This window comes from Uranotaenia lowii, chromosome 2, assembly GCF_029784155.1.
Source record: "Uranotaenia lowii strain MFRU-FL chromosome 2, ASM2978415v1, whole genome shotgun sequence".
In the NCBI taxonomy this organism is placed as follows: domain Eukaryota; kingdom Metazoa; phylum Arthropoda; class Insecta; order Diptera; family Culicidae; genus Uranotaenia; species Uranotaenia lowii.
This window is the reverse complement of record NC_073692.1, coordinates 291,584,152-291,598,642: the sequence shown is the minus strand read 5'-3', so window position 1 is coordinate 291,598,642 and position 14,491 is coordinate 291,584,152. Positions and strand designations below refer to the sequence as shown.

The 14,491-nt window shown below is 36.9% G+C and overlaps 1 protein-coding gene across 40 annotated transcripts in view; it reads left to right on the top strand.

The window, feature by feature from the left end:
• Positions 1–14,491, top strand: part of LOC129743398 (dystonin) — a 532,614-nt gene that overhangs the window by 497,380 nt on the left and 20,743 nt on the right. For 22 of the 40 annotated variants that reach the window (XM_055735435.1, XM_055735420.1, XM_055735430.1 and 19 more), the window contains 3 exons: positions 5,892–6,121; positions 6,197–6,314; positions 9,658–9,815. In XM_055735435.1, coding sequence (XP_055591410.1) covers positions 5,892–6,121; positions 6,197–6,314; positions 9,658–9,815 — 506 coding nt within the window. Of the gene's footprint in view, positions 1–5,891; positions 6,122–6,196; positions 6,315–7,470; positions 7,537–9,657; positions 9,816–14,491 lie in introns of all 40 variants that reach the window. The other 18 variants (XM_055735401.1, XM_055735400.1, XM_055735402.1 and 15 more) reach the window with 2 other exon arrangements.

The window sequence follows — 14,491 nt, the reverse complement described above, 5'->3', positions numbered from 1 at the left end:
AAGCAGTTTTTTGAGATTTTTTATTTCCATCCAACTGTTACACAGCTTTCAAACAAGCAGTCAAAAATGATATAATTAAAAAAATGAATTTTGAAAAGAAAAATATTATAAAACATTGAATAACTTTTCTGAGAAACAAGATAGGTTTGTGCTCTGTTCACATGAAATGTTCACAAGCATCAAGGAACATTTTTCATCCAATATTTTTTGGAACTTTCAGAACATCTCTGGCGATTTTTGAATGAAAAATTTTATTTTCCCATACAAATTTTCATACAAACTTAAAACTCTTTGCGCTAATTCAGGACAGGATGGATCGCTTCGAGAATTTTTATTGCTATTTCTGGCAGCAAAAACAACCAAAAAAAGTTATGGGAGGTGTAAAAATTTAAGAATTTGAAATTTCCATACAAAGCTTGCAGCGGTCTACTGTCAGCAATCATAAAAACTTATTTGAATAAAAGACTACATGCCCTAACCTTACTTCAGCTTAAGCAACTTATCTGTAGGTGCAAATACAGTAATTAAGTTTTGAAATGGAGATACATGCTCTAGACTGGATTTTCAAAAGCACAAAAGCGACTATCACAATACTGAAAGTACTGGGGTTACATTTTCAACGCTTGCGCTCATTCGCTCTTTATGCCTCTGAGAATATACCGCATGGCTCAGAAACAACATTATTATATTTTTATGACAAAAAAGTATTGAAATTTAACATTATTTTTATTTACAAAGTATTCCGTCTCACGACATAACTTGACGAACATTATTCCTAAAATTCACTCGGTTCATAGCAACCGTTCTCCAATTTCTCGGGCACCCCACGTTCGCCAGATCACGCTCCACTTGGTCTAACCACCTCGCTCGTTGCGCCCCCGCTCGTCTTGTTCCTACCGGATTCGTAGCGAACACCTGTTTTGCAGGACAGTCGTCCGACATTCTCGCAACATGTCCCGCCCAGCGTATCCGGCCAGCCTTCACCACCTTCTGGATACTGGGTTCGCCGTAGAGGCGCGCGAGCTCGTGGTTCATCCTTCGCCTCCACACTCCGTTCTCCTGTACGCCGCCAAAGATGGTTCTTAACACTCGTCGCTCGAATACTCCGAGTGTACGCAGGTCCTCCTCGAGCAATATCCATGTCTCGTGCCCGTAGAGAACAACCGGTCTAATGAGCGTCATATACAGGTTACACTTCGTGCGAGGGCTAAGTCTTCTCGACCGCAGTTGCTTGTGGAGTCCATAGTAGGCACGACTTCCGCTGATAATTCGCCTCCGGATCTCACGGCTGGTGTCATTGTCTGCGGTCACCAGTGAGCCGAGATGGACAAAGTCTTCGACTATCTCCAGCTCGTCGCCGTCGATCGTGGCCTTGTTATTACTGGACAAGCGGGTTCGGTCGGCCTCGGATCCGCACGCCAGCATGTACTTCGTCTTGGACGTATTAATCATCAACCCAATCCTTCCTGCTTCGCATTTCAGTTTGCGGTAGATCTCCTCCACCGCCGCAGATGATCTGCCGACTATATCAATCGGCAAAGCAGATAAGTTGACTGGATCTGTTGAAAATCGTGCCCCGCATTTCGCCCACCGCTCGTCGAATAACACCTTCTAGCGCCACGTTGAACATCATGCAGGATAGACCATCACCTTGTCGAAGCCCCCTGCGCGATTCGAATGAACTCGACAATTCACCCGAAATCCGCACACAGCACTGCGTTCCATCCATCGTCGCCTTGATCAGTCTGATCAGCTTCCCGGAAAAGCCGTTAATTTAACATATTTATTCAAATAAGATACATTTTTAAAAGTTACGTAATATAGAGGCAAAAGTTGCTTTATATTGGGTTACGTTATATCGAGGTTGCTTTAAAAAGAGGTTGCTTTATATCGAGGTATTACTGTATCGGCAACTCTCCCCAAACACTTTAATTACATTTGTGACGGTTGATTTGGCAACTTTTAGCAATTTTGCCAGCTTTGCGTGCGAGTAGCTCTGATTTTCGCGATGCGCGAGCAAAATTTTGATACGCTGCTCTTCTTCCTTGGACGGCATTTTGACAACTGAAGAGTGAATTCCAAAATCAAAATAGGAGCAACATTCTACACACACACCTTCAAAAAGAGGGGTGTTCAGGTTTTTTAAATGCAAATTTTAAAGAAATACGTCAAGTTGATATTGACCAAATTTTGACCGTATCACACTTGAGAAAGATGTAGAAAAGATGGAGGAGAATCTTCTCGGGAGGAGTTGGATTATAATTGACTGTGTTGGTTGAGGAGAAATGTTTTCAGAAGGCTTCAGCAAGAAGGAGTAGATAGTAAATAGTTTTGGTTAAGTAGCAGATGGAACTGATTTTGGCAGGGTTCTCCGTTGAGGATTTTTATTTTGGTCCTAAGGACTTTAGGAGGAGTGTTGGGGTGAATTTCTTCTGTAAACTTTACAATATTTTTTTTGTGATCCGGACTGCGGACCTAGCTTCAGCCCTGGCATTTTTGAAAGATGTTAAATCACTCTGTTTATTGGGATGGTCATTGAGAATACGGTTTAAGAGTCGAAGGGCCTTCCTTCGTTTTTTTCAGGGCTTCTCGGACTTCAGGCCCCACCATGGGACCGAGATTTTACCTGGTGTTCTGCTTGACCGGGGAATAGATTTGGAGTCCGCTTCCAATAGGATGTTGTTGAATTGTTCGAGGGAAATAGATTCGTTAACAAGGAAGAAATTTTCAATGTGAGTTTGGTAGTCATCCCATCGTATCGCCAGAGAAGCCTTGTGGCAGTTACAGGGGAGGGGTGTTGCAAATTGATAAAGAGGGGAAAGTGGTCATTCCCACCGTTGCCTTCTAGGGCTTTCCAATCCAAAAGGCCCGAGACTCCAGGATACTATACTTAAGTTAATAGCTGACGTGTTGCCCGTACGGGAGCATAAACGTGTAGGGGTGCCATTATTCAGCCGATGGCGATGTGTAAAGGGAAACTACAGAGATTTTTATGAGGGCTTCGAGACGAACACAGATAGCGTTGAGGGGAGAATTTATATTGACTAAATTACTACTAGTATGTACTGTTGAATGTGGGGCGAGGGTTTCTTGAACGGCGAGAATTATTGGGGAGTATTTGGGAATAAGTAGTTGAATTTTAGGTAATCGGGTTCTGAGACCAAAGATGTTCCACTGTAGAGCGAAGTTGATTGTATTTTTTTTTGTGTTGGGCCATTGCGATTATTGTGGGTCATGATGAATATTTAGGAATTAAGTGATAGCCAGAAGTATTTGAAATAGTGGAAAAAATCTGTAGCTATAGTAGGAAGCTAGATCTATGGTTGGTTCGACTTACCGGCCTTGATGAAGAAAGATGGGTCGAATGACTGTTTTGTCGATAAGGGACAACAGTCGGGTCTTTCTTTTGTAGATTGGTATGGTTCGGTCTCCGTTGATGTTCCAGAATTTTGTTGCCATCTTGTGGGTTGGTTTCGGTCCTGGGGATGAGAATCGTCTGATGAGGGTTTCCAGAAACGCTTGGTGATTGAGATCTTACTGATGGTATAGTTGTTGCTTTCCATGCTGGTGTCACTTTAGAAACTGCACTGAGATTCGTTGGTTCGTTCTTGCAATACATACATATACATTTGAGGGTTGGATGTAAGGAGATATTAATCGGGGTGGAATCGATTAGCTCGTTGACAGCGAGTAGCTTCTCCACTTGTTTTTGTGATCTAACTTTCAGCAGATAGGATTTTTCTTTGTGGCAAGGGTGTCCACCAACGATTTTACTGGCAGCGAGTTCAATGGTTTTTGAGATGATGAAAGGATGCGCAGTTAGTTTGACGGTGGAAGTGGTTTTCAGTAGGAGAAACTGTATTTCTCCATGTTCGCCTTTCGGATCCATCCATGAGGAGTAGTCCATGACTTTCGCGAACCGCACGTGTTTTTTTCCGTCCGCGAAAATTTTATCAAAATTGAGGTTTTTTAGATTTTAATTAAAGTGAAACTAAATGAGAGTTGCGCGAAAGACCTCGGGCGGAACAGTTCGTTAATCTTCGAATGCTTCTTAATTCCAAATTCAACTCGGTGCTTGAAATTTAAGTGAAAATGAACATGCGAAAAATTCATCAAATTAATGGCGTCTGGTAGTATAGTCTGCATCATAACAACGGTGGCCTCACTGGTTATTTCGTGCTTACGTGCTATGGAAATTAGTGATTCAAAGTATCTTATGCGGTTTCCCAAAAAAAATTAGTTAGTAATATTAAAAAACTGTAGAATGGATGACATTATCAGTCGTCGCGGGTGTGTTTTTTTTCAACCATTTTGTCCAAGCTTGAGTGTGCATCATTTTGTCTCGCTGCATCAAATGGTGGAATATCGAAAAAGCAGCTGTCTTCGCGAGCTTTTACTCATCACACCAGTAAATATTGACAGCGTTCGTCTTGCTCACTCCCTTGAAGGAAAGGGAGAAAGTATCCGAAAATGCTGTTTGAAGTTACGGTTTTGGTATTCGGAATGCTGCACGAATGGAACAGAAGCCGAATGAAATCTCAATACCGGATGAAAGCTAAGTTTATTTCCCTTTTCTTTAGTTTACTTCTAAACAAGTACATGATAGAATCATTCAAAAGTAGTGTTCGACAAAAAGATCTAGCCGAGCTTGAACATTTTAATCTAAAATTATTTTAATTTTTGTTTTAATTGTTGTTCGGCCTTTACATACGAACTGCCTTAGTTTCTCAATCACAAAGCCAATGGAAATACATAATTAATTGCTTTGTGTTTCAACCGTTTACTAAAATTTTTCTGATCATTAACCCTTCATACTATTCACAGAGTAGACGGAAAGATACGAAAGCAAAATAGTTACAGAAACCCAAATGTAGTATTCTATATTCTAATTAATAGTATCGTAATTTACTAATTCCTTAACAGCATTTAATGTATCAATATTCCCAAATGACATAAATTCAAATTTAGGTCCTTCCATATTCAAAATATTATATGAGCGTTTGGTAGGGATCTCCACGCTTCATTCCGCCCCTGTATCCAGTATCTTTCGCGGTTTTCATCACATGGTTGGCCTGGCCGTAGTAATATCTGCAATGCATAGTAATATGTAACAGGTAATACGCTGAAAAGAAAAATGATAGACGCAAGTCTCTCATTTTCCAGGATGCCTACATGTTTTGGCCATGTTGATGTAGAAGAAGAAGAAGAAGAAGAAAGTTCGCCTTTCGGATCCATCCACTCCGGTATTGTTCTTCGATTCGAGTTGCTAGGAAGTGGGTCTGAGCACCGTAGAGGGAGGTTGTCCCCATGATTCGGAAACACTGATCACTAGAAGACAGTTCCTTCTCACAAAAAAAATCCTTAATATAGGATGTCTGTGATAGAGACGATTAGAAAAAATGCGACAGTAAGGTTTTCAACGTCGAAATTTAACACATTTAATTTTTTTTTGCATATTAGAGGAATCAGTTGAGTCAGCGATTGCTACAGCATATGTCGGGAGTTTGTCTTTCCTGCTGTTTAATGGCTTGCTTAACACGTTCGAGACCGATTGCACACCGTGTGTGCAATGGAATTTTTGTGCCTTTGTCAGAACAATCTTTCATTGTGAGTTTACTATTGCTCGGAAAAATAATATTCTCATACCAATGGAATCCGCAAATGTTAGGCAAAATGTATTAGGAAATGGTTTTGATGAACATCAAACGACACAAAATTTATCTAAGAGTAAAGCACTATGAGTACGAATGTCGTGAAAAAGCCTCCGTCTCGAATGGGTTAAAAAGGCCTTAGGATGCCACAATCAGGAGATGTTTCGAAGCTTCAAAAATTAAAAAGGTTCAAAATTCGAGCCGATCTTATAGTGCATATTTTCCTTTCCTCCTATCCAGAATTCGACACCTCGAAGCTGGAGATGAACGCTGTGGCGGATCTGTTCGATCGCAACGGCGAGGGGCTGATCGACTGGCAGGAGTTCATTGCCGCGCTGCGGCCCGACTGGCAAGATCGCAAGCCAAAAACCGATGCCGACAAGATCCACGACGAAGTCAAGCGGCTGGTGATGCTGTGTACCTGCCGGCAGAAGTTCCGGGTGTTCCAGGTCGGCGAAGGCAAATATCGGGTGAGTTGTTTGATTAAGGTTTGTTTGCTTCCGATGAAGATGATTAACGTTTTTGCTTGGATTCGAATGATACAGTTTGGAGACTCCCAGAAGCTGCGTCTAGTGCGAATTCTCAGAAGTACTGTCATGGTTCGTGTCGGAGGAGGATGGGTTGCACTGGATGAATTCCTGGTCAAAAATGATCCCTGCCGAGGTACGTACATAGTTTATTGCACACTTGTTACATTGAAAACTTTTACATTTAGAACACTCGTAGGGTAATTTAAAAAAAATCAATGAAGTATACTTCTAGCGTCGTAATTGTTTTAAAAACAGTAAAGTTTAAAAAATTACCTTAGAAGCGATGCCAATATCTATAATATATCGTAATAATACAGATTAATATTCACACTAAGCAATGCCAGAACAGGAAGAGGATATGGTTACTTAACATTGGATCAAGTCCAATCCAAGATTCGGTTTCGAGTTAAAATTCAAAATTTGCTGAAACTCTGTTTATTAACAATCAACAAAACAAAATCATTCATTGAATGACACATTGGCCGCTAAATGGTTATGCTGCTTTCATCATACCTCTAACAACAACAACAACAAAAAGAACGGCTAATTTATTCGAAACCACAAGCTAAACATGCACACTTAAGCTGATCGCGAATGTTTAACCAACTACAAGCTACATGCCAAACGAGAAACAACTGCCTTGAAAATAATCCTTTATTAATAATCTGTCTGGGACATGTTTTTCGCCTTTGGCTGTTGTAGGAACCAATCGCGTTGTTGGAATATTGTTGTGTGATTAATCGCTCGAGAGTTCGATCTTTTTTTTTCTTATTAACTGCCGTAATGCGACTTCTGTGTCGCCCAGGCCTGCCCCCACATCTCACCCCCCACCATTGTTTGCAAATTGCTTTCGTGCGAATGATTTGTAATACTAATATAATATAATCTTTTTCTTTCTTTTCTTCTACACACAAACTTAACCCCTCGAAAAATGGTTGAATCGGTATTTTGCAACACGAACACATGTGCGGTTCGAACGTAACATTGATGAAAAACTCGTTAATCAAAAAATTGTCTCTGTTCAAATGTTCTACTTTTGCATTCGGTTGGCTTCGTTACTTTTCTGTTGTTAAATTAAATTTGATTTGTAAAACCTTTTCCGTTCCGATTTCGTTTCTTCCGATTGGGTTTTTAAATTATTGCCTTTTTTTTAATTCCTCCCAACCCACTTCCGGTTTCTTATCGCTACCTACTTTATCGACTCTTCCAACGCTATGCAACTGCATGAAACGCTCACCTTCCTTTTCACTTGAAAAATCCCGCAAACATAATTTACAAAAAAAAAACAGTTGCGCTAGTGCTTCCACTTCCGAATCCGAATGATCCCCGCCAGCACGAGGCCTGCTGTCCACTTTGTAAGAAACCCGAGCCAAGCTTCCGGCAACTGTTGCGCTGGCAGCGGAAGAAATTTCAATTACAGAAACAGCAACAGCGCCAAGTCTGTTATGATCTCGGAGGCCCTCCCGGCTACATAATTTTGCACGAGAGATCTAAATAGTTTCGTTCGATTTTCCGAATAGGAAATGGGGCACACTTTCCAGGCTGGCTGCCTTTATAGTTTAGCCTAAGCGCAAAAATCTTCTCTCCAATTTGAGCAGTGTTTGATTGAAGTTTGTTTTTTTTACTGTGTGCCGTTTTGTTTCTTCCTAGAAGAGTTTTGTTTCACGTTAGAGTTTCCAATTTGTACTTGAGTAGGAGAGTTCCTCGTTAGTGACCTGAATGCAGTCTGCCGTTTTTTTTTCCTAGTCCACGGTGAAGAAAGCCGTTAGTCAATCCTACATGCCAAAAATACTCGCATTTAAACCAAAGATTGTTGTTCTGTGATGAAGAGAAATTATTTTGCCTCAAATAAAGAGAAATATTTTATCGAGATTTGAGGAATTTTTTCGTGTGATATTTCTTCTTCTGTTTTTAACATTTAGTTTTCGTCTTTCAAAAGTCGCTAGAATAGAAATACTCACCTCATCATTCACAGATAACACTAATACTAACATAGCATAAGATTTAGACTAATTTTAACTAGTATTAACAAGTATTTCGCTGCCTTCTTTGATCAACACTGAACAAAAAACCACATATCTTTTTCTAGTGAAAAACCCCGATAGTTTATATTGAATATCTGAAATGAATATAAACGTTAAAACTATTTACAATTGATCAAATCTGGCAGTAAATCGATGAATTGTCGACTGCATAAGAACAAAAATCAATCACCGATAGTAGTCGAAACATGGTTTGGGTGCTGCTACTCCACCTCACCTCGGTTCTAACACCCAATAACAACACTAGATAGTTTCTAGCTTGGCATCACTTTTTGTTTTTATAGAAAAATTCTAGTAGTTACTTTGTGTAGTCTTTTTTCCGTTAGTTTTAGTAGTGTTAAGTGCAACATTTTTTTTTTTTGAGTGTATGAAGCTAGTTTTTTTTTATTTTGCTTTCAAACATCAAATTGGAAGAAGATGATTCGTTGAAATTCGAACGAATTTAAACAAAAAATTAAAAATTATCCGTAGATTTCCCCCGAGATTATATAAATGTATGCTTAATTGAAATTTCTACAGCCAGCTTAAAAACGCTCAAAACCGTTTGCAAACTGTAGTCATTGCCAGAAGATGAGATAATCAACAAACAATACATTCCACATCTACCCATACAACATTATACCTGTTAGATATGTTATGCACTTAGTTTAGTTATATCTTGATTAATTCTGTTTTCTTTTCCCATTCGAGTTTTTAGTGAATAGCTCTGTTTTTTTATTGAATAAGATTTTTACTGTATAGGTTGCTAATCAGATTATTGTGATAGAGATCTCCTTCCAAAAACAACTGTTGATTCACACTAGGCTGTAGGTCTCTATCGGTTAAAATTGTTCTGTATTGGTTTTACTTTCTTAGTTTGTAAGTTATGTTTATTGTTTTCTGTTTGGAGTTTGATTTGTTTTATTTATTGTTTTATTTTTTTCTTTATATCTAACTGTTTCTCCCCACACATGTAAAATCGGACTCATCCCACCTGGACTTTTTCGACACACCAAATGAAAATTTTTTGTATTCATAAACAAACCCTACGGTGACGGTTTTCTCTCTATTGTTCAACTTATTCCTTCCTAAAACACCGACAACCTGACGTTAAAAAATCCTTTAAAATTTAATTCTTTCTCTTTTCCCTATCCACGCACCCTCTTCTCTTTGCCCATTTCCAAAAACTTTGACCAAACCTCTAACTAAAACAACTGACGACCGAAATCCTCCGCCAACAAAAAAAATCCCAACATACTCCATCAACCTCTTCCTTCGTGATGTTCCCCCGATGGCCGTCGCTCTGTGACGTTGACGTTTTATTAATAATAAACAAATTACCGCTACGCTACCACCCCCTCTCTCTACTAAAAACGCATCGCGATGAATCGCAAATTCATTCTGAAAACATAACAAACCTGCGATATGATGATGATGGTAAACGTCATTACACAGCCAAGGGACGCACCAACATCGAGTTGCGCGAGCAGTTCATTCTAGCCGACGGCGTATCGCAATCGATGGCCGCCTTTAAGCCGCGCATGTCCGGTTCCGCTGGATCGGGCTCGAATACGGCCAGCTCGCCCATCCCGACCCAAGGTCCGATTGTGAAGGTAACTATAGACACACCGGAAAACCTCCCCTCGACAGGCTCCCGATATCCTTCCACTTTTCCTTCGTATGTATTTGTGTGCATCTGTAACTGTGTGTGTATGACTATTGATGCGAGAATAACCGTTAAACGATATCTCTAGGCTACCCAAGTATTTTATTCGATGTTATTCTGTGGGCATATAGCCTACGTCACTGATCCATCCATTTAAAGCTAAAATTTCACAATAATGATCAAACTATTTCGACAATAACTGTAATAATCGGAATTTAGAATTTTATTTTTCAAATTTAAATTTTTTTATCATTTTTCGTTTAAGCAATTTTAATTTTTTCTTGTTAAATTTTAAATTTGTTCTTATTTACTATTTATATTAATTTTTCTTTTTTTTTATTTCGAAGTCGAAGTCGAATCAGTATATCAAAAAATTCCTTGAAACCCAAAATTGAAACCTTATTCAAATTAAATGCAGAAGAATAATTTAGATGAAATACTTGTTGGTAGAGCATATCGAATTTTAATTCTTTTTTTTTAAATTAAGCTGTATGACTGCCAGAATGTATGACCGATGCGTTTCCCCTAAAGTTACACATTCATTTTTTGTTTGTAGATCCTTGTTGAAGAATCTAAATCAATCTGAATGTGTAATGTACATTAACGTTCCCCCCAAAAAAAAAAACCTGTAACTTGCCCCCAAAAGAAAATACCGACGCTACGCGTAGTTGAGACCAACGTTGTCGATGTTGTTGTTGAAATAGCACCAAAACTATCTTTCCACCCTCTAATGTTTCTACGAACGAATCCGGAGAATCAACGGAAAAAAACTCACTCGCAACGATGATAATCTTTCCACTCTATTTTTCTTCACAATATCTACGTGAGAATTGTAAAAATTGTAGATTTTTTTTTTCCTTTCTTCTGTCTGTAAAGTTTCACCCTTTTTCTGTCCTTACATTATTTTTCTCTTTTTCTCTCAAAAAGCCTTCACTTAACTGAGAGATGAAAAAACAAAAATAAAAAAAGGTTTAATGGTGAACTGGAAAAGTTTGTAGAAAAGTGCACAATGTTGTTAAAGTCTTCGATAAGCTGGTTAAATGTAAATAATTGGCTCACATTTTTTCTATCTTTTCCTTCTTCGATTCTTGCAAATTGAAAAATGTGTAATTTCGATTCAAACGATGTTGTAAATTGTAGTCATTCTTGTAAATGGTTGATGGATTTTTACCTGATTTTTTTTCTCATTTTTATAATCTGAACCTGAACCTACATCGGAAATCTGGAATTTGAATCTCAATTCTGAACATGAATCTGAAATCTGAATCTGAAATCTGAATCTGAAATCTGAATGTGAAATCTGAATCTGAAATCTGAATCTGAAATTTGAATCTGAAATTTGAATCTGAAATCTGAATCTGAATCTGAATCTGAAATCTGAAATCTGAAATCTGAAATCTGAATCTGAAATCTGAATCTGAAATTTGAATCTGAATCTGAATCTGAAATCTGAAATCTGAATCTGAAATCTGAATCTGAAATCTGAATCTGAAATCTGAATCTGAAATCTGAATCTGAAATCTGAATCTGAAATCTGAATCTGAAATCTGAATCTGAAATCTGAATCTGAAATCTGAATCTGAAATCTGAATCTGAAATCTGAATCTGAAATCTGAATCTGAAATCTGAATATGAAATCTGAATCTGAAATCTGAATCTGAAATCTGAATCTGAAATCTGAATCTGAAATCTGAATCTGAAATCTGAATCTGAAATCTGAATCTGAAATCTGAATCTGAAATCTGAATCTGAAATCTGAATCTGAAATCTGAAATCTGAATCTGAAATCTGAATCTGAAATCTGAATCTGAAATCTGAATCTGAAATCTGAATCTGAAATCTGAATCTGAAATCTGAATCTGAAATCTGAATCTGAAATCTGAATCTGAAATCTGAATCTGAAATCTGAATCTGAAATCTGAATCTGAAATCTGAATCTGAAATCTGAATCTGAAATCTGAATCTGAAATCTGAATCTGAAATCTGAATCTGAAATCTGAATCTGAAATCTGAATCTGAAATCTGAATCTGAAATCTGAATCTGAAATCTGAATCTGAAATCTGAATCTGAAATCTGAATCTGAAATCTGAATCTGAAATCTGAATCTGAAATCTGAATCTGAAATCTGAATCTGAAATCTGAATCTGAAATCTGAATCTGAAATCTGAATCTGAAATCTGAATCTGAAATCTGAATCTGAAATCTGAATCTGAAATCTGAATCTGAAATCTGAATCTGAAATCTGAATCTGAAATCTGAATCTGAAATCTGAATCTGAAATCTGAATCTGAAATCTGAATCTGAAATCTGAATCTGAAATCTGAATCTGAAATCTGAATCTGAAATCTGAATCTGAAATCTGAATCTGAAATCTGAATCTGAAATCTGAATCTGAAATCTGAATCTGAAATCTGAATCTGAAATCTGAATCTGAAATCTGAATCTGAAATCTGAATCTGAAATCTGAATCTGAAATCTGAATCTGAAATCTGAATCTGAAATCTGAATCTGAAATCTGAATCTGAAATCTAAATGTGAAATCTGAATTTGAAATCTGAATCTGAAATCTAAATGTGAAATCTGAATCTGAAATCTGAATCTAAAATCTGAATCTAAAATCTGAATCAGAAATCTGAATCTGAAATCTGAATCTGAAATCTGAATCTGAAATCTGAATCTGAAATCTGAATCTGAAATCTGAATCTGAAATCTGAATCTGAAATCTGAATCTGAAATCTGAATCTGAAATCTGAATCTGAAATCTGAATCTGAAATCTGAATCTGAAATCTGAATCTGAAATCTGAATCTGAAATCTGAATCTGAAATCTGAATCTGAAATCTGAATCTGAAATCTGAATCTGAAATCTGAATCTGAAATCTGAATCTGAAATCTGAATCTGAAATCTGAATCTGAAATCTGAATCTGAAATCTGAATCTGAAATCTGAATCTGAAATCTGAATCTGAAATCTGAATCTGAAATCTGAATCTGAAATCTGAATCTGAAATCTGAATCTGAAATCTGAATCTGAAATCTGAATCTGAAATCTGAATCTGAAATCTGAATCTGAAATCTGAATCTGAAATCTGAATCTGAAATCTGAATCTGAAATCTGAATCTGAAATCTGAATCTGAAATCTGAATCTGAAATCTGAATCTGAAATCTGAATCTGAAATCTGAATCTGAAATCTGAATCTGAAATCTGAATCTGAAATCTGAATCTGAAATCTGAATCTGAAATCTGAATCTGAAATCTGAATCTGAAATCTGAATCTGAAATCTGAATCTGAAATCTGAATCTGAAATCTGAATCTGAAATCTGAATCTGAAATCTGAATCTGAAATCTGAATCTGAAATCTGAATCTGAAATCTGAATCTGAAATCTGAATCTTAAATCTGAATCTGAAATCTGAATCTGAAATCTGAATCTGAAATCTGAATCTGAAATCTGAATCTGAAATCTGAATCTGAAATCTGAATCTGAAATCTGAATCTGAAATCTGAATCTGAAATCTGAATCTGAAATCTGAATCTGAAATCTGAATCTGAAATCTGAATCTGAAATCTGAATCTGAAATCTGAATCTGAAATCTGAATCTGAAATCTGAATCTGAAATCTGAATCTGAAATCTGAATCTGAAATCTGAATCTGAAATCTGAATCTGAAATCTGAATCTGAAATCTGAATCTGAAATCTGAATCTGAAATCTGAATCTGAAATCTGAATCTGAAATCTGAATCTGAAATCTGAATCTGAAATCTGAATTTGAAATCTGAATCTGAAATCTAAATGTGAAATTTGAATCTGAAATCTGAATCTAAAATCTGAATCTGAAATCTGAATCTGAAATCTGAATCTGAAATCTGAATCTGAAATCTGAATCTGAAATCTGAATCTGAAATCTGAAATCTGAATCTGAAATCTGAATCTGAAATCTGAATCTGAAATCTGAATCTGAAATCTGAATCTGAAATCTGAATCTGAAATCTGAATCTGAAATCTGAATCTGAAATTTGAATCTGAAATCTGAATCTGAAATCTGAATCTGAAATCTGAATCTGAAATCTGAATCTGAAATCTGAATCTGAAATCTGAATCTGAAATCTGAATCTGAAATCTGAATCTGAAATCTGAATCTGAAATCTGAATCTGAAATCTGAATCTGAAATCTGAATCTGAAATCTTAATCTGAAATCTGAATCTGAAATCTGAATCTGAAATCTGAATCTGAAATCTGAATCTGAAATCTGAATCTGAAATCTGAATCTGAAATCTGAATCTGAAATCTGAATCTGAAATCTGAATCTGAAATCTGAATCTGAAATCTGAATCTGAAATCTGAATCTGAAATCTGAATCTGAAATCTGAATCTGAAATCTGAATCTGAAATCTGAATCTGAAATCTGAATCTGAAATCTGAATCTGAAATCTGAATCTGAAATCTGAATCTGAAATCTGAATCTGAAATCTGAATCTGAAATCTGAATCTGAAATCTGAATCTGAAATCTGAATCTGAAATCTGAAATCTGAATCTGAAATCTGAATCTGAAATCTGAATCTGAAATCTGAATCTGAAATCTGAATCTGAAATCTGAATCTGAAATCTGAATATGAAAT